General features: G+C 33.8%; 1 protein-coding gene across 1 annotated transcript; it reads right to left on the bottom strand.

Moving 5' to 3' along the window:
* Positions 1–17,508: 17,508 nt before the first annotated feature.
* LOC145624951 (protein FAR1-RELATED SEQUENCE 5-like) lies at positions 17,509–18,357 on the bottom strand. The gene has a single exon (XM_081678037.1). It carries the CDS (start codon positions 18,355–18,357, stop codon positions 17,509–17,511), a length of 849 nt encoding a protein of 282 aa, XP_081534163.1.
* Positions 18,358–22,243: the final 3,886 nt, after the last annotated feature.

The following is a 22,243-nucleotide window of genomic DNA, read 5'->3' as shown; positions in this document are numbered from 1 at the left end:
GCCCAAGAGAGCCGCCTGGCCAAAAAGGCTGGCGCCCGGAGGCGCGCCTGGCCGGGCGGGAGAAGCTAAGGTTGGCGCCCGGTGACGCGCCCGGCCGGGCGCGAGATTCAACCAGAAGGGAAAAAAGGCGCGCCCGATCGGGCGGTGTCTCGCCCGATTGGGCACATGTTATTGTTAGGAGACGATTAGCGTCGTTTTAGTTTGTTTTAGTTTAGGATTTGTACGGAGTATAAATACTCCTCCGTAATACGATTTTAGGATCTCTCTCTCTCTCTCTCTCTCTCTCTCTCTCTCTCTTTTTACTCTTTCTTTACTCTCTTAATTGTTTTCTTAGATTTTCTCTCTCTTAAACCTTTGTTCTTAATCCATTCTTAATTCCAGATTCGTTTGGTAACTATTTCTTTTCTCTTAATCTTAGTTGTTTATTTTATTCCTTTAATTATGTCTTGTTTTATTGCTTTGATTTGTTTAGTTCCTACTATTTGTGTGTAGTTCTATTTCTAGGGTTTATGGGGATCCATAAATAATAGGAAGGGGTAATTTATTGTTGCTAATTATCAATGCTAGATTAATTTCCTATTGATTGATTTAATGCTCTGTGACTAGATTAGGCCTGATCTTTTATGCATGAGTTTGACAATATTGATTCGAGATTCGACATATGAGAATTGATGTTTAGGTCTAGTTTCAATAGGCAGGTTAATTTATAAATGGTTGAGTCGAGATTCGAAAGATGAGATTTAATACGGGTAAATTAATTGTGTGATTATAATACGTAGCGAAAGCCCTTTATAATCTGATTAATATATGCTTTGATGAATGATTATTATATTCTACCCTGGAATATTATTTATTGGTGAACCTATGCCCTAGATCCTTTTATATATTGTTTTCTCCCTATTCTCAATCTTCGTAGTATAGTTTCATATTCAACTTTTATATTGGTTACTTAGATAATTTAGATTATAATAATTAATTAGGAGTAGAAAGACTTGTTTCCCTGTGGAGTTCGACCCTACTTCGCTATCTACTTTAGTTAGAGGACTTAGGTAATTACTTTTGATTAGGGGATACGACTTTACCCTGTTAACAGGATGAGGAGGAAGAAGATGAGGAGGAGGAGGAAGAAAAGGATAAAAAGAAAGAGCAGGAGGAAGAACAAAAGGAGGAAGAACAAAAAGAAGATGATGACAAAAATGAAAAAGAGGAGGAAGAAAACCAGGGAGAGAAAGGAGAGAAAGATGCTGAAAACAAGGGTGTTGATAATCAGGAGGTTGATGTTGATAATTAGGGAGAGAAAGATGCTGAAAACAAGGGTGTTGATGCTGATATCCTAAATCAGCCAACACTTACAAGGAAGGTAAGTTGTTAACTTTAATAAATATTAATCAATCCATAGTCAATAGTGTATCATTATATTGAAATTATATCTGCTATTTTATTACAGTTGTTGCTGAAAAACAACTTCATGCAGAAACATCCACAATTGAGTTTAAGGACATTCACAATGAGATAGTTTCAAAAGTTAAAATCAATTTAGATTATGGAGAGAAAGATGTTGACATTGATTTCGTTTCTAAGACAAGAAAGGAAACAAATCAAGAATGAATGAAATGCCAGAGCTTTTTCAAGTAGTGGTTGATTGCTGCTTAGTGAAGTACAGCCCATTCAAATAGTAAGTAACATATTATTTAGGTTCAACTATATTATATCTACTTTAAGTTATATTTAGTTTACTTTAAATAATATTTTATTTACTATAAATATTTAATTTGCACAGTGAAGAGATTGGGAAATTTGAAAGTCTTCTCATGATAACAAGAGATGACAGAACATCCCTAGCTCCAACAGCCCCTGCTCAAATGATAAAATCTAATATAGTTCAATGTTGGTCATTTCTAATGAATGATTCTCGATTGAAAGAAGATCCTTCATGCTTTTTCTTCGGCATTGATCACAGTGTAAGAATTAAAAAAAACTGTTAAGCTCAATCATAATTAAATATGTATGATCTCATAAAGTAATATTTTGTACGTTCTAATTAATACACAGAGACCTCTAGAGCTGTCTCTCAAGTCACAAGATGCTTCCCAGCCAACAGATAAAAAAACAGAGGTGAAGTCTCCTTCAGTACTGTAGACACCCAAATGTGTCTCCCCAAAACCAAACCCAGTGATGAGTACCTTCCGCGTCGAATCATAATCGAATGAAACGAAAGTGTGAAAAGGTCTAGTGTTGCGGAAAGTTTTTATTTCTTTTCTCTTCTTTCTGTTTTTGAAAACTTATTTTAAGAAAACAGCCAATCCAGTTTGGTAGGTCCATGATATGGGTCCAATAGTAGTGTAGTTGGATGGGGCTTGCAAAGACCTTTCCAACGATATATTATAAGCCCAATTCCGATGAATATTGAGGAAGTTATGGCCAATTTACCAAACTGGGCCCGGTTTGAGCTTTATGTGCGGCCCAATGATCTAGGGGAGGGCCTAATATGATTTATCATTCCTAATGCAATTAGGAATGGTTTTGGTCTTCTAGAATCTTCTAGAAGGTTCTTTTCATTCCTAATTCAATTAGCATTGATAAGTTGACTTTTCAGAGTTTTAATCAAAATCAAATAGCATTTTCGAAGGAATTATATTATTTTATCCTCCAGTATGGTAAACTTATCGGATTTTCGAAAATGCGTTGAAATCAAGACTGGCGTCCAACCCCAGGCCTTGGCGCCTGGAACCAGGCTTGGCGCCAGACGCTAGCCATTGGCGCCTGGCGCTAGCCATTGGTGCCTGGCGCCAACTAGCCAGGGTTGGCGCCAACCTTGTTTTGCGTGCGTCAGACTCTGTTTTGTTAAATTATCTTTTTTGGCTGATTTTCTCTATAAATATCGTATCAAAAATTCCGTTTTGATTCACCTACAATCATTTACCAATTCATCATCTACAATCATGGACCAATTCTCTTCATTCTCAAGCTTTCATCAACAATCATTAATTCTTTAGCATTCTTTCTTTCAATTCTTTCTTACTTTGTTTTCATACAAAATTTCGCATTCGCAAGATCTAGAAACACCTAGCCATATTCGAAGTTGCCTTTGCCCTAGACGTGAAAGGTTTAATTTCTGAGGGTTTGGTCCCAAATCTCTCTTTCAATTATTTAATTTAATTGTTTTGATTATTATTTTCCTTGAAGTTACTAACGTGTGTATTTTGTTATTAGAAAGAGGTACGAGGCATCGAAGTAAGTGCTTTAATTGATTAATTGATGTTATGATGTAGATATCATGTTTATATTATTATTATGATATTCCTAGTATCATGTCTAGGGTATTTTTAATATTAAATATGCTTATTATGATTCCTAAGATGCTTCCTATGTTCTTCCTAATATTTATGATTGTTAGTATCATGTTAGGGCTAAAGATTTGATTTTTTTATTGCTTAGTGACATTCTAGGGTTTGTTATTAATCTTGTTAGTATCATGCCTAGGATCTTGCTTTTATGCTTTAATATGAATATTATTATAGTTATGATTATTATTAAATATGATTGCTATGATTATGTTATTCGTTATTGTTCATGGTTATTATTAATTATAATTTGATATTCATAATTGTTCATGATTATTATTTATGATTGTTGCTTGATATTATTTATTGTTTGATCACCCTTTTATTGCATGTTTAATGGGAATTTGTACTTGTAATCACGCTTAATAAGATAATTAATAATCTTGTTAGGGTTAATTGTGATTATAATTCAAGTGATCGCCAATAATAGTTTATGTGTGCATTATATTCAACCAACATAGATAAACAGGTTTAGGGTTAATTCTATTGATTGCATGTTAATTAGAAAGCGCACATGAATACGATCAGAATAAAGTAGAGGCCTATTATTAGGGCAGATTCAACCTCTTTTAGGTTGTATTTGTACCATCATCCCCGAACCCTTATTTGGTTCATGACCTTATGGAGTTGACGATCTCTTGGATCGTTAAGGGGTGTAACCTTCACCTCGTGAACGGTTTACAAGTTCCTAAAAAAACTTGTTGGCGACTCTTTTGCTCTATCTTCTTCCCTTTTGGATGCCACCGTACTTTAGTGTATGATCACAGTGGGGTTCGAGCTAGTGGGATTTTAAGGCTTGAAATTATTCCCTATAGTTTTTGGCGACTCCACTGGGGAAGATTTCTATTTTAATTCCTGAATTTGTTTCGGCAATGATTTAGAATGAGTGGATGAGACTCGAAAAGTTCTAAGTATTTCATGTGCGTAATTTTGATTAACATTATTGTCATATGCATAAAAAGGTTCTCATTGGAAAGACCATCCGTAATGAGTCAAAAACATAGGATTTTACACGTAGGAAATTTGAGAAATATCTTTCACAACTAGGACTGAAATAACATCGCGCGAAACTGGAAGATTTTATCGAGCACAGAAAGCTACTGAGGCATGTGGGAAGTAGCGTCAGGGGCCAGAGCTTGGCGCTAGACTTTTTGCCGTAGCGCCAGATGCCAGCATTGGCGCCAGGCGCTACAGTTAAAATCTGGCACCAATCTCTGTTTGCTGGCGCCAATTTCCCCTAATACTGAGCCAGAAATATGCGTTCTAATTTCGACCAGTTTTTCGTATTGTTTGCTCGATCCTACTTCCTGATTGAATTTTTTCTCACTTTTCTGAAACCCATATGTGTTCTACATATGAACATAACCCTCTGGGAATTCATGCTCCATCTACCCGATTGAACGCTCCGTGCAACAAAGGGTACATCCGAGATGTTGAATTCACCAAACCATGGAAGCGAGTTTTTTCTTAAGCTCGCGGTGTCCCATCCACTCGCGCCAACCCTTCACGGTTAGGCTTCCGCGCGGTGCATCTGGACAATTAACCATGGACCCTCTTTGACTAAACCATATCCCGAACTTTAGAGAACTAGAGCCATGGTTAGGTTGCAAACTCATTGCATCATATTGTGCCTACTTGACTAATTGTGCATTATTTGTTGTGCATATATATATTCTATGTTTCTCTTAACCGTTTGTTGACTTTTGTTGAGATTAAATAAATTAATGACTTAAAGAACTTTGCCTAATTAATTAATTATTTAATTTGAGTCAATAAAATCTAATTTTTCAATCGGAATTGACCTAATACGACTTTAGGCATACACCAGTTGACTAATAACACCGAAAACAATCCCAGACCGAAGCTCCACTATTGGCGCCAAGGTCTGAGCTGTAGCGCCACACTATGGAGTGTAGCGCCTGACGACAGCAATGTTGTCTGGCGCCAAGCTCCACAGTGTGACACCAGTCCTGTCGCTTGGCCGACAGTTCGGATTATTGGTCGAGTCATCACCTAGTGTCTAATTAACCAGTTTGCTAATTAATTCGGTTAATTTTCGCTGTCGATAACACCTTGGCAGGTCATTAATCGAGTCTTAGTCACATAGTCTAGCCAAATGGTCATGACACGAGTCTTAACGTACCATCTACACTCACTAGTCTTAGCACACACTTTGAGTACACATCACCATGGCCATGTCTTAGGTTCATGCATGAGTCGGTCTTTTCCGTCGTTTAAGTTGGGAGTACATTTTATTCCTATTTCTTCATATCCCTCCATCTACATCATTTTTCCTTCATATTTTATTCCATCTTTCTTCACTTCTTCCATCCATTGCATGTTGAATAAAGTTTGAGTCAAATAATTAACAATGAATATCCCCAAATTCCTTTTCCACAGTACTTGGTCAAGGAGAGAAGGGCGATTAATCAAGGACAACCTCTTTGTTCAAGTCTCACTTTTTGATAAACCGATTCGTCAAAAGAGGAAAGCTAAGGTTATAATGGCAACACAAGAAGAAGTCAATGATCTTAAGAACCAACTGGCTACTGTGACTGAGACACTGAAGCTTCTCGCGCTCAAGGTTGATGATCCCGTGAAGCAACAACAGATGGATCTCATGCAAGAGAGTCTAAGCAAGCTATCTAGTGACTATAAATTTCAGGGCATGAGTTCGCAAAGGGTCTCGCTGGACAAGGAACTTCTTCCACATAAGTTCAACGCCACTGACATCCCAAAATTCAAGGCAACAGATAATCCTTACTTTCATCTAATAGCTTTTGAAACCATAATGAGTATTAAGGGTATCGATAAGAAGGTTTTTCCCTCTTTGTTCTCACTATCTCTTGAAACCGTTTGCCAACAATGGTACTTCTCCCTTGACAAGGAGAAAACCTCTACCTGGGAATCGATAGTAAACGCTTTCGTTGATAGGTACAAGTGCAATATCCAAGTTGAAACCGACCATAGACAACTTGAGATGCTAAGACAAAAAGAGAATGAAGGCTTTACTTCTTTCTTTAATAAATGGAGGGAAACTTCCGCCAAGATGATTGAGGTCCCCACCAAAAAGGAGTCTGTGAGGATGTTTATCAATAATCTCCAAGAAAAGTATTCAAAGCACTTAAAATATCAACACAACTTGAACACATTCAAGGTCGTTTATGACATCGGAATTGAAATCGAAGACGACCTCGCAAAGCAAAAAGCTACTAACAATAGTAACCACGGTGGCTGAAAAGGAAAGAAGAACGACAATCCTTCTTCTTCCGAAAACGCCCACTCTAGTAATAATGTTAGTACCTTTGACCATAATGGTGTCTTAGCCATAGATAATCAAGGATCTAAAAGGAAACCCAGGCGAGAGTTCACACCCATTGGAATGACCTACGATGCTGCTTTCGACCGTCTTTACGATCGAGGATTAATCAAACCTATTGGCCCTACCGAGGATCCAACACCAAAAAATCAATCTTCAAGATGGAATCCAAACTCCTATTGCAAGTAACATCGAGGGCGCGGTCATACTACTGATGAATGCTACAGGTTTCAAAACCTCATTCAAGATCTCATAGAGGCAAATAAGATCCCATCGCCTCTAGCTAGCGAGAAGACTGGATGATTTCGGAGCAAACAACACAAGACAAGAGGCGAGCTTCAATGACAAGATTTCATGACCTCTTTTTCTATTTCTTTTTCATTTTTTCCTTTCCCCAAAAAGTCTAGCATAGCACCTTTTCTTTTCCCTTAGATTAATTTTATAGATTAATTCTTTTTCTTTTTTAATAAAATGAGCATTAATTCTCTTACATATGATCATTTCATTTTATTGCATCAATAAAAAAAATTAAAAAAAAATTAAAAAAAAATTAAAAAAAATATAAAAAAAACATATAAAAAAAGAAAAAAAATCCATGTCGAATAAAGCACAAGGTATACCAATGATTTGAGGCACCCCTTGTAGCCACATCATATCTCCTTTCACCTTTCTAATTTACAATCCTTTCTTCATAAACCACTTTGAGCCTCGTCTAACGATAAACCTTTCTTTTTTCAACCTACATCTATCTATCTAACCTTGGGATGGGATGGTGTGCAACTTTTGCAATTCTAAAGAAAGCTTGAGCCAATTCAAAAGATTAAAATAGCAAAAATAGCAAAAAATAAATAAAAGTGTACAAAAGGGCAAGTGTTCCAATGTCTTTGATATGAAAATATCTTCGATAAGAACGCGTCTCAGATTGCGTCTCTTATCGAGTGCTCGGTACCGTGCCTGAGAAACATGAATGCCAAGTGAGTGATAGACCGCATGATCGGGATTGTCCACACTTATAAACATAAAATAGATGCTAAAACAAAAGAAAGAGCTAAAAAAAGAGTAGAAAACCTCAAGCATAAAAATACAAATATTCAAAAGCGAGGTTGCACACCTTGGGGGCTTATCTAGGGTCTTGAGCCTTTATCCCCTTCTTCTTCAAACCTTTAGCCTAACCACGTTACAACCCTTAAAAAGACCTTTTTTGAGGTATACACACTTGTGCGAGGTTCGGCTAGAGCTACGTTCGGCCTGATTCCTAACGAATACGTAGGCAACCTCACATTGAGGTGCGGCCGTAATAAAAATGCATTCATATTCATATTCACGCACTTACACCATGATCATATCAAGGGATTTCCTATGCTCATCCCTATTTACTTAGAGCTAGACTTGGGGGCTTGATCCCTATATCATTAGCTTACCTAGCCTAAGAGTCACCCCCATTTGACTCTCTTAAATAATAATATCTTTCCACACACTTAGCTCTTGCGGCCTAACTTTAGTGTCACTTTCACACACTGCACAGATACATGACCAAATACTTCCCTTAGGAACCCTTTGTCATGGAATCTTAACATAAAGCATGCCTTGTCACATCGCTCATCACTTATCAATCATAATTGTCATTGCATCACGAAGTATGAAGTGCTTAGCCTCCGTGCCTAAGTTACCCAAATACTTTCATCATTGAGTCAACCATTGAGATAGCCTAGGATGAATTAATCCTTGCACCTTGAGAGACAGTATCAAATGACATTTGACTAAGCTCATTCAACATGCATCTTCAACACTTCGATTCTTTTTTCGCGTCTTTCTTTTTCGGGAGAAAGTCGGTACCCTCCATAAAAATGACGGAAATTTTTGCATTTTCGAGTCGCACGATCACATTACAATGCACACACGAGTCATGTACACATTGAGTCATGTCGTGTCATATCACTTTGATTTGAGTCTAACACACGTGTCATTTTACTTTGAGTCGAGTCAACCTCGAGTCAGTCAATCATAGCGAGTCAAGTTTATACCTGGAGTCGTGTCAAGTCAATAAGTTGAGTCAAGCAACATTAAGCCTTAGGTCAACCCTAATATAATTAAAAATGATTGGCAAAGTTCTATAGTCAAAATAAACACAAGTGCAGTAGAACAGGGAAGACCCTATCACAGCATTCGGCGACAGAGTCAATTCTTGGCGCAAGAGATATCTCAGCAGCGACAGAGATCGAAGCCTCCCAAAAAGGTGATTTCGACTTCATATAGCAATTTCGGGTTCCTTGGTACGCCAATTAGCCCCTATAAGCAATTTGACATGATTAGTAGTCGGCTTGATTACAATTGCAATAAGTGATTGACCTGACGAAAGATCGTCTCACTTAGCTTAAGCGCCTAAGTATTGGCTCATTACAAGCACCAAAGCATCAGTTCAAAAGCAAGCACTTAAGCGACAATATTTCCAAATATGGATTGTCGCGCATTCTTATTAAACGACAAAGTTTTCCAAAAATTGGATTGTCATCCCCAACTGACAATATTTCCAAAAATCGATTGTCGTGCATCTTCTTCAACGACAATTTTTCCAAGATTAGATTGTCATCTCTGGCAAAGTTTCCAAGCGTGGATTGTCGTGCTCCTTCTTTGTTTGGCAATTTTTTCCAAGTTCAGATTGTCATCGCTGGCAAGTTTTCCGAAATTGGATTGTCATACACCCAGTTCCCTATAGCAAAATTTCCCAAAGGATTGTTGTAGGTTTCTATTCATCATAAATATCGGCAAAAGTTCCTCAACGAGGATTGTCATTCATTTCAGTAAGTGGCAAATTTTCCCGAAGTGGATTGTCGGTCGACTCTTTTTTGCAAATGTTCCAAGACGCGGATTGTCAATAGTGGCAATATTTTCCCAAAAGGATTGTCGCATAGCGTTGGCAAATTTCCAAGGTGGATTGCTTTCAAGAGTTATATTCCAAGATGTGGATTGTCGATCGTAGCAAAGTTCTTATGAAAGATTGTTACGAAGCATTGGCAACTTTTCCAAAAATTGGATTTTGGCAAATTTTCCGAGGTACGGATTGTCGCTTCATCGTGACAACATTTCCAAGGATGGATTGTTACGAGGCATTGACAACTTTCCCTAAATCGGATTGTCATACATCATACAAGAGTTGTGTTGGAAACTATTCCCAAAGAAAAGAGGATTGTCATCACAGCAAAAGCACCGACATACTGGTTCACAAGCAGCAAAGCGCCAACGTACTGGCATAGCAAATATTAAAAAGCAGTGATCTTTTCGAAGACTATCACAGCGGGAAAAAGAAGCTCTTTGTTCAGAACGTCAAAGCAGCAAGGTGGCATTCCCTAGCTTACGGAGATTTGTCACAAACAACTGAGGATTGTTTCAAGAGAAGCAATCTTCGATGGTATTCCCTAGGATGTGGAATATTATCAATGCGGATGAGGATTTTTTCAAGAGAAATAATCTTCGATAATGTTCCCTTGGACGCGGAATATTATCATTGCGGAGGAGGATCGTTTCAGGCGAAGCAATCTTCTAATTTGGAAGCAGTTACAGGCGTAGCGGTTTTCAAGCAGGATGGCATTCTCTAGCTTGCAGGAGGTCATCAAAACAGTAAAGCGGCAACAAATCGGTTACTTTCAGAGACGTGTGCTCGACGGTGCAAGATACGCGTTTCTTAACTCTTTTATCTGTTTAACTAATGCTAGTTTTGCAGGTATCGGCGTTATAAGATTGATTTAGGATTGCAGAACGTTCTGAATCATTCTCCGTCCCTATCGATACTTTGACTTTCGTTTTCGAAACTTGTGTTTCTCCAAACTCAGTCAAAGTGGGGGCTTCTGTAGACACCCAAATGTGTCTCCCCAAAACCAAACCCAGTGATGAGTACCTTTCGCGTCGAATCATAATCGAATGAAACGAAAGTGTGGAAAGGTCTAGTGTTGCGGAAAGTTTTTATTTCTTTTCTCTTCTTTCTGTTTTTGAAAACTTATTTTCAGAAAACAGCCAATCTAGTTTGGTAGGTCCATGATATGGGTCCAATAGTAGTGTAGTTGGATGGGGCTTGCAAAGACCTTTCCAACGATATATTATAAGCTCAATTCCGATGAATATTGAGGAAGTTATGGCCAATTTACCAAACTGGGCCCGGTTTGAGCTTTATGTGCGGCTCAATGATCTAGGGGAGGGCCTAATATGATTTATCATTTCTAATGCAATTAGGAATGGTTTTGGTCTTCTAGAATCTTCTAGAAGGTTCTTTTCATTCCTAATTCAATTAGCATTGATAAGTTGACTTTTCAGAGTTTTAATCAAAATCAAATAGCATTTTCGAAGGAATTATATTATTTTATCCTCCAGTACGGTAAGCTTATCGGATTTTCGAAAATGCGTTGAAATCAAGACTGGCGTCCAACCCCAGGCCTTGGCGCCTGGAACCAGGCTTGGCGCCAGACGCTAGCCATTGGCGCCTGGCGCTAGCCATTGGTGCCTGGCGCCAGCTAGCCAGGGTTGGCGCCAACCTTGTTTTGCGTGCGTCAGACTCTGTTTTGTTAAATTATCTTTTTTGGCTGATTTTCTCTATAAATATCGTATCAAAAATTCCGTTTTGATTCACCTACAATCATTTACCAATTCATCATCTACAATCATGGACCAATTCTCTTCATTCTCAAGCTTTCATCAACAATCATTAATTCTTTAGCATTCTTTCTTTCAATTCTTTCTTACTTTGTTTTCATACAAAATTCCGCATTCGCAAGATCTAGAAACACCTAGCCATATTCGAAGTTGCATTCGCCCTAGACGTGAAAGGTTTAATTTCTGAGGGTTTGGTCCCAAATCTCTCTTTCAATTATTTAATTTAATTGTTTTGATTATTATTTTCCTTGAAGTTACTAACGTGTGTATTTTGTTATTAGAAAGAGGTACGAGGCATCGAAGTAAGTGCTTTAATTGATTAATTGATGTTATGATGTAGATATCATGTTTATATTATTATTATGATATTCCTAGTATCATGTCTAGGGTATTTTTAATATTAAATATGCTTATTATGATTCCTAAGATGCTTCCTATGTTCTTCCTAATATTTATGATTGTTAGTATCATGTTAGGGCTAAAGATTTGATTTTTTTATTGCTTAGTGACATTCTAGGGTTTGTTATTAATCTTGTTAGTATCATGCCTAGGATCTTGCTTTTATGCTTTAATATGAATATTATTATAGTTATGATTATTATTAATTATGATTGCTATGATTATGATATTCATTATTGTTCATGGTTATTATTAGTTATAATTTGATATTCATAATTGTTCATGATTATTATTTATGATTGTTGCTTGATATTATTTATTGCTTGATCACCCTTTTATTGCATGTTTAAAGGGAATTTGTACTTGTAATCACGCTTAATAAGATAATTAATAATCTTGTTAGGGTTAATTGTGATTATAATTCAAGTGATCGCCAATAATAGTTTATGTGTGCATTATATTCAACCAACATAGATAAACAGGTTTAGGGTTAATTCTATTGATTGCATGTTAATTAGAAAGCGCACATGAATACGATCAGAATAAAGTAGAGGCCTATTATTAGGGCAGATTCAAACTCTTTTAGGTTAGATTTGTACCATCATCTCCGAACCCTTATTTGGTTCATGACCTTATGGAGTTGACGATCTCTTGGATCGTTAAGGGGTGTAACCTTCACCTCGTGAACGGTTTACAAGTTCCTAAAAAAACTTGTTGGCGACTCTTTTGCTCTATCTTCTTCCCTTTTGGACGCCACCGTACTTTAGTGTATGATCACAGTGGGGTTCGAGCTAGTGGGATTTTAAGGCTTGAAATTATTCCCTACAAGTACACTCACAAGAAATGAATCAGGCATGGTACGATTGGATCTGCATATGTGATGCAAAGGAGAAAATTAAGACAGCTCAGCTGGTATGTGTTATTATTCTAGTTATTAAACTACATTGTATGGAATTATGATTTTGAATTTGTAAACTAATAACTCTAATTTTAATGACAGATTTTTGTTTCAATCTATATGAGTAACCACTATAGTTTGATAGTGGTTAACTTTATGAATCAGACAATTCAATACTTAGATAACAAGGAGTATGATGACAGGCACAAGCCTTTCTACAGAATTCTTGGATCTATTGTGGTAAGATTTTTTTTTGGTTTATAAAAAGTAAATTTTTAAAGTAAATAAAAGTACTATTAAAGTAAATGAAAATGTATTAAAAGTATAGATTATAATGACAGTTAAAAAATAAGATAAAATATAAAGTAAAAGATGATCTGATTAAAGTAAATAATATTTTTATTAAAGTAAAAGAATATCTATTAAAGGTACACATTTTATTACTTATAAAAATATAATATAAAATATAAAGTAAAAGATGTTCTAATTAAAGTAAATCATATGAAAGTAAATCATATAAATTAAAGATGCTCTAATTTATACTATAAATTTGTTTTACTTATATATTGCTTTACAAATGTTATAGGTGGAGGAAATGTCAAACTTTCTGAAGAGAATTGATCATGAAAAAGCTGATGAAATTCTTGAATATGAGTTTGATGAAGTTAACTTCAAGTGGAAGACACCAAGATATACTCTTGATTGTGATGTATTTGCAATGATCCATATGCTGTGTTTTTCTGGAGAGACTTTTGATTCTGACCTTGATTTAGCAAATAGGAGAAAGGTGTATCGTGCAGAAATATGTGCTGCTCTTGCTTTGGCAGACATAAACACCAAAAGAAAACAACTTCTGAGAAAAATTTCAAGGTTTAGGGTAGTTAGAAAACTAGAGAAGGAGAAAGGGGTAGAAGATATGATTTGTGTTTCTGATTTCTTGAAGAAACAAAAGGAAGTAATGGATAACATGAGTTTGCAATGTTACCAAGTGATTGACTACTTAGCAATCAATGATGGTGAAAACTTTCCAAACAAGAGGTATGTTTTAGACCTCCTAAAAAATAAATAATCATATTGCATTATATATAATATTGTTTGACATAAGTTTAACTTTAACTTTAACTCTACATTACAGCGAAGTAGTTGGCTGGTTTATAGATTCAATTGAAATAGTAAGGCAAGATTGTAATGCTTTGCTCAATGAATGGAAAGTTTCAAGTAATGTGATCACTGCTTGGTCAAACCACCTGAATAACATTGAAATGGAAAAAGATAGGTCTGAAAATGACTTGATCAGATACTTTTTTGGATTTGACTTCATGGTAAGTTTTTCAAATTAACTTTTATAGTTTAGAATTATGCATCAAATAAATATTAGAAATAAAAATTGGATTTTTTCTTTGGAAGGATGCTTTAACAATGTGTTTGAAAGCTCATGGAAAAAAGGGAGTAACAAGTCTGCAAAAACTATGGATTGATTGGAACACTTTACAATCATTGGACTTGGATGCAGCTCAATGTGTAAGACATAATTAATATTAAAGTAGAACAATATATGTTTAAAGTAATTAAAAACAGGTTTAAAGTAAATATGTTTATATGTAGGTGTATATACCTCTGATGTTAGAAGATCATTATTTTCTTGTTGTGATAAACTTCAAAGATGAAACAATTGATCATCTGGACAGCACTTTGTACGAGACAAATGAAGAATATGAGCCAGTACAGAGTTTTATCTTAGAAACGGCAAAGAATCAATGGATTAAAAAATTATCTTTAAATTCATTTTTCAATATCTTTTATTATACTAATATTCATTGCATTCAGGTGATACAAGTACAGAAGTTGTTTTAAAAAAGGAAGCATCCACAGGCAAATGATATGCTGACCTACAAGCTGAGAATAATTGAACTTCCATTCCAAAAAGAAAGAGAAGATAATTTCTCAGCAAGCTATCTACTGTTGCATATGAAGGTTTATGATGGTGTAAATGGCATAGGATTAGGAACAATAACATAGGTAAGTTACCATACTTATTTTTGAAGTCGTTACACTCTAGAACTAATCTATACTAAATTATACTCTTTTTTTTTTACAGGAATTTGCAAGACTGAATCACCATCATTTAAGATTAGTGCTTGACCTACTTCTCAATGAAAGAAATCAAATGAAACAGAAGCTGCTAACAAATGTTAAGGATTGGGAAGAAAAGAAAGAATCAGAACAAATGTAAATGATATCAGTAGACTTGAATATATCATAGATATTTAGAGTACTTGAACTTGTGTAGTATTAATGCAAAACTTTTATTAAGTAGTGGTTGAAGATAAGTTACTGGTGCAGCTTCAAGTTCTGCAACTTGTATAGCAATTTGGTAGTTCTAGTATAATATTAGACCTTATTTTGGTTAGCATCAATTATAAATGTGAAAATTATGTGATGCTATTTGTAATTAAAACTATGGGTTTAGCCACTTAATATAATATTTCCAGTTTGTGTTAAAAAACTAATACATATTATATATCTAAGTTAAATTACTAGGATTGTTCTTTCTCAAAAATGATGGAAGATATAAAAGTAAATGTAAATACTGTTAAAGTAAATAACAATGTGTTTAAAGTAAATACAAAAGTTTTAAAAAAAAAAATTTCTGAAATGTGGTGTTCAATTTTAAAGTAGAGAAAAATACTTTTAAAGTAATAAAAAATGAATTAAAAGTATAGGTGGAGATGAGAAAAAGTATTAAAGTTAAGAAAAATGTTATTCGATTATAAGTAAATGAAAAAAATGTTAAAGTAAATAATACTATGTTTAAAGTAAAAGGAAAAAAGTTTTTTAAAAAACTTTATGAAATAAGGTGTTCAATTTTAAGTACAAAAAAATATTGTTGAATTAATAGAAAATGGATATAAAGTATAGGGAGAAATGGGATATAAAAGTATTCAAGTAATAATAGTTGACCGAACTCAAATGACCCGACGCATGACCCAAAATTGACCCAAAATCATTAACCCAAAAAATGACAAAAAACCCAAAATTAACCCAACACAACCTATAACCGAGTCAAAAATGGAGTTGACCTAATGTTGACCATACACCCAAACTCACCTAACCCGAAGTTGACCAACTTGAATTTGACTTGAAGAGTTTGACCCGAAGTGTTTAACCAATTCGAACATGATCCGAAGTGTTTGACCTGAAGTGTTTAACCAACTCAAATGTGATCATACAACAAACTGGGTATGGGTCAAGTCTCCTACTTCATTTGCCTCGCTAACATCCAGCCTATGTTGATCGAATTACAACCGGCCTTACATTTTATTAGATTTGGTACAAGTTTATGTGAGTTTAATAACCGGTCAAATTACATTCAATTAAAGTCAATAATTAATGGTTAGAAAATTATTAACCTAAAAAATGACACAAAACCCAAAATTAACCCAACCCAACACATACCCGACTCGAAAATGGAGTTGACCTTATGTTGACCAAACACCCGAACTCACCTGACCTGAAGTTTACCAGCTCGAATTTGACTCGAAGAGTTTGACCCGAAGTGTTTAACCAACCCGAACATGATCCGAAGTGTTTGACCTGAAGTGTTTAACCAACTCGAATGTGATCTTACAACAAACTGAAGATGGGTCGAGTCTTCTACTTTATTTGCCTCGCTAACATCCGGCCTATGTTGATCGAATTACAACCGGCCTTACATCTTATTAGATTTGGTACAAGTTTTGGTGAGTTTAATACCCGGTCAAATTACATTCAAGTAAAGTCAATAATTAATGATTAGAAAATTAACTCAATCTAGAATTTTAGTCAAATTTGGTTCAAGTCAATAATTTTACGGTTTATAATCAAGTTGAAATCACCAAGTCAGTAATATATGGGTTACATTTGGGTCGACTCATTTACACATCAATTCATGTTCAAAATCGGTATCTGATTTGGTACAAGTTTAGGTGAGTTTGATAACCGGTCAAATTACATTCAAGTAAAGTCAATAATTAATGGTTAGAAAATTAACTCATTCTAGAATTTTAGTCAAATTGGTTCAAGTCAATAATTTTACGGGTTATAATCAAGTTGAAATCAGCAAGTCAATAATATATGGGTTACATTTGGGTCGGGTCATTTACACGTCAATTCATGTTCAAAATCGGTATCAAATACTCTTGTCAACTCGGGTTCCACGAAAAATGTGACAAGTATTTTAGAACAAAAAATGGATATGGTAACAAGTATTCTAGGAGAAAGGGAATAATACAAGCAATTATCTTTAATTTTGTAAGTAAGAACATTATATAAATCAAATAATTCATATGATATAAAAAATGATAAAAGTAAAACTTAAGTTCTGCAGTACAATTACTTATAGTAAATGTAAAAATATTACAATAATAAAAATAATAAAAAATATTTGTTCATTAAATCTTGATCTTGATCTTCCAAAACATCTTCTAATTCCAAGTATTAAAATAACTGCACAAAAATAAACATCAGTTATTTGTCACAAATTAAAGTAAATAAATTAAAACCTAAAGTAAATAAAAAAGGTAAAGAGGTAAAATACCAAATAAAAAAAAATACCAAGTATAATAACACTTGCACAAAATAAAAAGTAAATGAATTTACTGTTAAAGTAAATAAATAGAAGTTTAAGTAAATAGAACACACTTAAGAGTAAAATACCTGAAAGACTACTTGTTTGGACAGTTTCTACGGTCATGGGAAACACCAGATTGCCCACAAGCTCTACAAGTTCTGCCTTTTTTAGATTTTTCTTCAGTAGCTATTTCTTTTGCACTCTTCAACCTCTTTGAACTTCTGGCAGAACCCTTATTAAGACACTGATTTGGAGGAAAGACATTTACATCAACTTCATTTGACCCAACCAAAACCTAAATATCAGCATCTTTCACCTCTTTTGAACTAGGTGCATTTTCAGGATTATTCTTTGATATCATCTGCTCCTCAAATGAAGATAATGTCCTAATAAGCTCAGAAAAATCATCCTCATATTGATCAGTTAAACTCACACAATTGAAAATCTTGGACCATACATCACTGACCAATTGCTTCTTCTTATCATACTTAGAAGAATCATCCACAGCAGCATCTATGACAGAAGCTTTCTTCAGAACATCTTTTCTCCAACGATTCAAGATATAAGCATCAGGAATTTCTCGTATACACTTGCCTTTCATAACAAACAAAATGTGTTTACATAAAACACCTTGACTCTCAAACATTCTACAAGTACAACTTGGCTCATATGTTGCCAAGTCAAAATCTACATCAAAATTTGTCCTTTTCTCATGATCAACAATAACTGAAAACGCCACACCATCTCCATACAGAGAACTACAACTTTCAACACCACATGAAAAACAGGCTCCCTGGCATTCTTCTTGAAAATCATAAAATATGGAACGAGTATAAACAACAACATCATGCTTTTCTAAGTGTAAATTAGTAACCAATTGAGGCTCAAGTTTATTAAGCCTGTATAACTCATCCTGTTCATGCCTTTGAGCATCAAGAGCAGTTTCATAACGGACAAAGAATTCAACACAGGTCACATGAGGATTTGTAAAATTACAAAAGAAATTGTTTTCACCTTCAGACCTAGATGTAGAACGCAGTAACCCACCCATAAATAGGTCCCTAAAATATGCAGGAATCCAAAGATGTTTAATCTTGAACATGTATGCAAACCACTCATGATCAACAAGGTTAAACTCCTCCATAACACTATTCCAGCCATCAACGAATACATGAGGATCAATCTCTCAATCCCAAACTACTGCACTTAGCTTTTTCAGGAAATCAGTTTCATTACAAAAAGCAGTTCCAACCTTTTCAGGTACCTTCCTCATTATGTGCCACACACATAGCCTATGTTTAGTCTTGGTAAAAACCTTTTCTACGGCAATACCCATTGCAGGATCTTGATCAGTGATAATACAAGAGGGTTCTCTTCCCATACACTTCCAAAAAGTTTCAAATAGCCACACAAAAGAATCTATGTCTTCTTTAGATAATAGAGCAGCACAAAATGTAACACATCTCTTGTGATTATCAACACCAGTAAAAGGACATAAAACCAATGAATATTTATTTGTATCATAGGTAGAATCAAAAGATAAAGAGTCCCCAAATAATTGATAATCTCTTCTACCAATAGCATCAGCCCAAAAAGCACGGGTCAAATGCCTACTTCCATCAACACAGTAATCTAAATAATAACCCCCTTTACTGGCTTTCACTTTTTGTTCAAGGTTCTGAACAAACATTGCACCATCAGCATTAGAGATATAAACTTTCAAGTCCCTAGAAAAATTTTTTAAATCATTTTTACTGCCCTTGACATTTTGAAACCCACCACAAAGTTCTTTCATGATCCTATAAGACATAACAGCCCCTATATTTAACTTTGAGTTGTCAAAAATAAACTTCTTATGAGCAAAATTTAAACCAACTTCATGTTTAGTAACTTTCCTAGTAATAGGTGTAGAAAAAGGGTGAGAATGTATGATATTCATAAAAACAATACACCATATACTTCCCACCAGTACATAACCTAAATTTTATCTTAGCAGGACAACCAACTTTCTTCACAGTCTTTCTCTTTAAACAAGAACCTTCAACTTGTTTACCAGGTTTCTTGTTATTTGTCACATACCCTTTTTTGCTACGTAATAAATATTTAATTTTAGTAACTCCTTTACCAGTAGGATCATTCTTATTCTTTTGTGATTTATTAGTAATAAAACGGACTTTAAATCCACACTCATTAGCATATTTGTAATAAAAAGCAATACCATCTTAAAGGATATCAAATATCATTCCAACAAAAGGTTTGTTTTCAGAAGAACATGGCATATACTCTTTATCACCTCCAGAATTATAATATATTTTAGGAAGCAAAGGCTGAGTGGATGTTTTAAAAATTCTTACATTGTTATCTTCAGTAGTGACAGAAGAAGAACAATGTTCTATGCTTTCAGACATGTTCCTGAAAAGTAAATGAATAGAAGGAAAAAGTAAATAAACAATAAATAAAAGTAAATAAACTATAACTAAAAGTAAACAATATTTTTAAAAAATATGCTCTACGCTTTCAGACATGTTCCTGAAAAGTTAATGAATAGAAGGAAAAAGTAAATAAACAGTAAATAAAAGTAAATAAACTATAACTAAAAGTAAACACTATTTTTAAAAAATATACTAATAAAAACTATTAGAGATATAATAAAAAGTAGATGACTCAAAGCATAAAGTAAATAAAAAAATTAAAAAAACTTGAAGAAAATAGAAAACTAATAATGAAAAGTTAATGACTGAATGCAAAAAGTAAATTTAAAACAACAACAAATTATACTACTAGATTAATAACATCAAACAATATATCAACTATATGCAGACACAACTACGTTGAATCCGTAAGTGTAAAACCATAAAATAGGAATTAAAAACCAATATCATAAAAATAAAACCCAAAATCAAACAATAAATTGTATAGAATAATTCAAAGAACAATTAATAAGCAAAAATTAAGAAAAATTACAATAAAAACCCTAAATCGAAAAACTCAACTCAAAATAAACAATGAAATCAAAATAAACAAACAAAATACAAATATAATTAGAAAATTACCTCAATGAATGAAAAAACCTGAAGAATACGATGTAATTAAAGATCAAAAACGAAAAATCTGGGCAAAAAAATTCGCAAAGTCGAAGAACTCAAATCCACGGCGAAGAAATCGATGTTAGAGAGAGAAAATGTGGACGCGTAGAGAGAGAAAATGAATGGAAAAGAGAAAGAAAGAAAGGAGGTCATTCATTTTGGCAAAATTATCAAAATGCCATTACTGAAATGAAAAACGCGGGTAGGATATCAGCCATTGGATCAAGGAAGATCAACGCACCAGATTAGTTCCTAGTTCCTATTCTATGCTTAGGTTATATATATATATATATATATATATATATATATATATATATATATATATATATATATATATATATATATATATATATATATATATATATATATATATATATATACATATATATGTATCAAAAGAATTTAAAAAAAAAAATTACCATGTCAAAATGAATATATAATCTATTATAAATGATTATGTCACATTGCAATTGCAGACATGTCTTTTTCAACAGGGACACTTGTTATTATATCTTTTAAGAGTTGAGGATCAATTGTATTATTCACTCTTGATTGAATAGGAATATCATCATCATTACTGTTTATACACATTTTTTTAAAAAAAAATCAATTAAGAATTATATAACTCCATAATGTAAGTGACCATATGTAATTTATTTTTAAACATTTTTAAAATAGAATAATATTTAAAAATAGAATCATCAAAGGTTTATGATGAATGAACAATATGTTATTTATTTTTGAACATTTTTTGACATGTGAATGAACATTCATTAATATATGTGTGAATATACACATATCCAAATGAACATCTATTTATCAAATTCAAATAAGCATCTATCAATATTAGAGTTAAAATGTATGTAATATAATATTCCAATGACGCCCATGAGCATATAATTTAGTATGAAGTTAAACATGTATTATTATAGTCTATGTGGATATTTTCAATATGAGAATGAATATGTACGTTTTTATACTTAAATAAACATATGTTTAAATACCAGTAAACATTCATTAATATGTAAAGATCATAAACAAATTAGGGTAGTCTTATCTCAAGAATGAACCCTAGTAGATGTAAGGTAAGAATGTAAATGATCATATACTAATATCATAATGACATCTATCAAAATGAAAATGAACATTTATCGAAAGTGAACAACTGTTCAGCAACCGTCTTCTCCGATGGAACCTTCGAAATTTCTTCTCTGTTTCGTTTCTACAAAAATACCAACAAATATAGTAGATTTTAGTCTATTTTGCACAAAAATAAGTGTAATTTTAGTAGATTTTGTTTTAGAATATCAAAACACAAAAAAAAAAAAAAAAAAAAAAAACTAGGGTTTACATTCGAAATTCTACTAAAATGAACAAATTCTTACTCTTCTTTTTCGGAATTTAGTTGCGATTCACGAACTTCATCTCGAATGTCAGACATATTTAGAAGTTTTAAAGCAATTTGAAGTAATTTTGAAGCAATTTGTAGTGATTTTCATGCCATTTTTTGGGTTTTGATGAGAGAGAATTTCAGAAAAATAGGTTTGAAATGATGCTTTTGATTTTTTTTTTTTTTTTTTTTTTTTTTTTGTTGTTGTTGTTGTTGTTGTTGTTGTTGTTGTTGTTTATATACGCGAGGAATCGGCGGTTACTTGCATTTACCGTGGTTAGTGGGGTGTGGGTAAGGGTTTTATTGTGATTTCGAGTCGGGGGAGTAGGTAAAGGGGGGTGTAGCCATTAAGAATTAGGTTTCGTAGAGCTTTATTTTTGGGCTCAAATGATAGGTTCAGATTTCGTGTACTCCACAAGGAACTTGTTCTAATATGGCACCCTACAGATTTTGGATCCAAAATTTAATTACCCAAAATTGAAACCTGATCTGTTGGTTTCGGCTTAAATAAGTTCCGATTTCAAGTCATGATACCTTGAATTTTTGCTCATCCC

This window comes from Chenopodium album, chromosome 3 (genome assembly GCF_948465745.1).
Source record: "Chenopodium album chromosome 3, dcCheAlbu1.1, whole genome shotgun sequence".
Lineage (NCBI taxonomy): Eukaryota > Viridiplantae > Streptophyta > Magnoliopsida > Caryophyllales > Amaranthaceae > Chenopodium > Chenopodium album.
Note: the sequence above shows the minus strand (reverse complement) of the source record. Positions and strands in the feature narration are given on the sequence as shown.

Bases quoted from the DNA above. Each gene is read 5' to 3' on its own strand.
- LOC145624951 (XM_081678037.1), bottom strand. From the start codon at position 18,357: ATGGAGGAGTTTAACCTTGTTGATCATGAGTGGTTTGCATACATGTTC.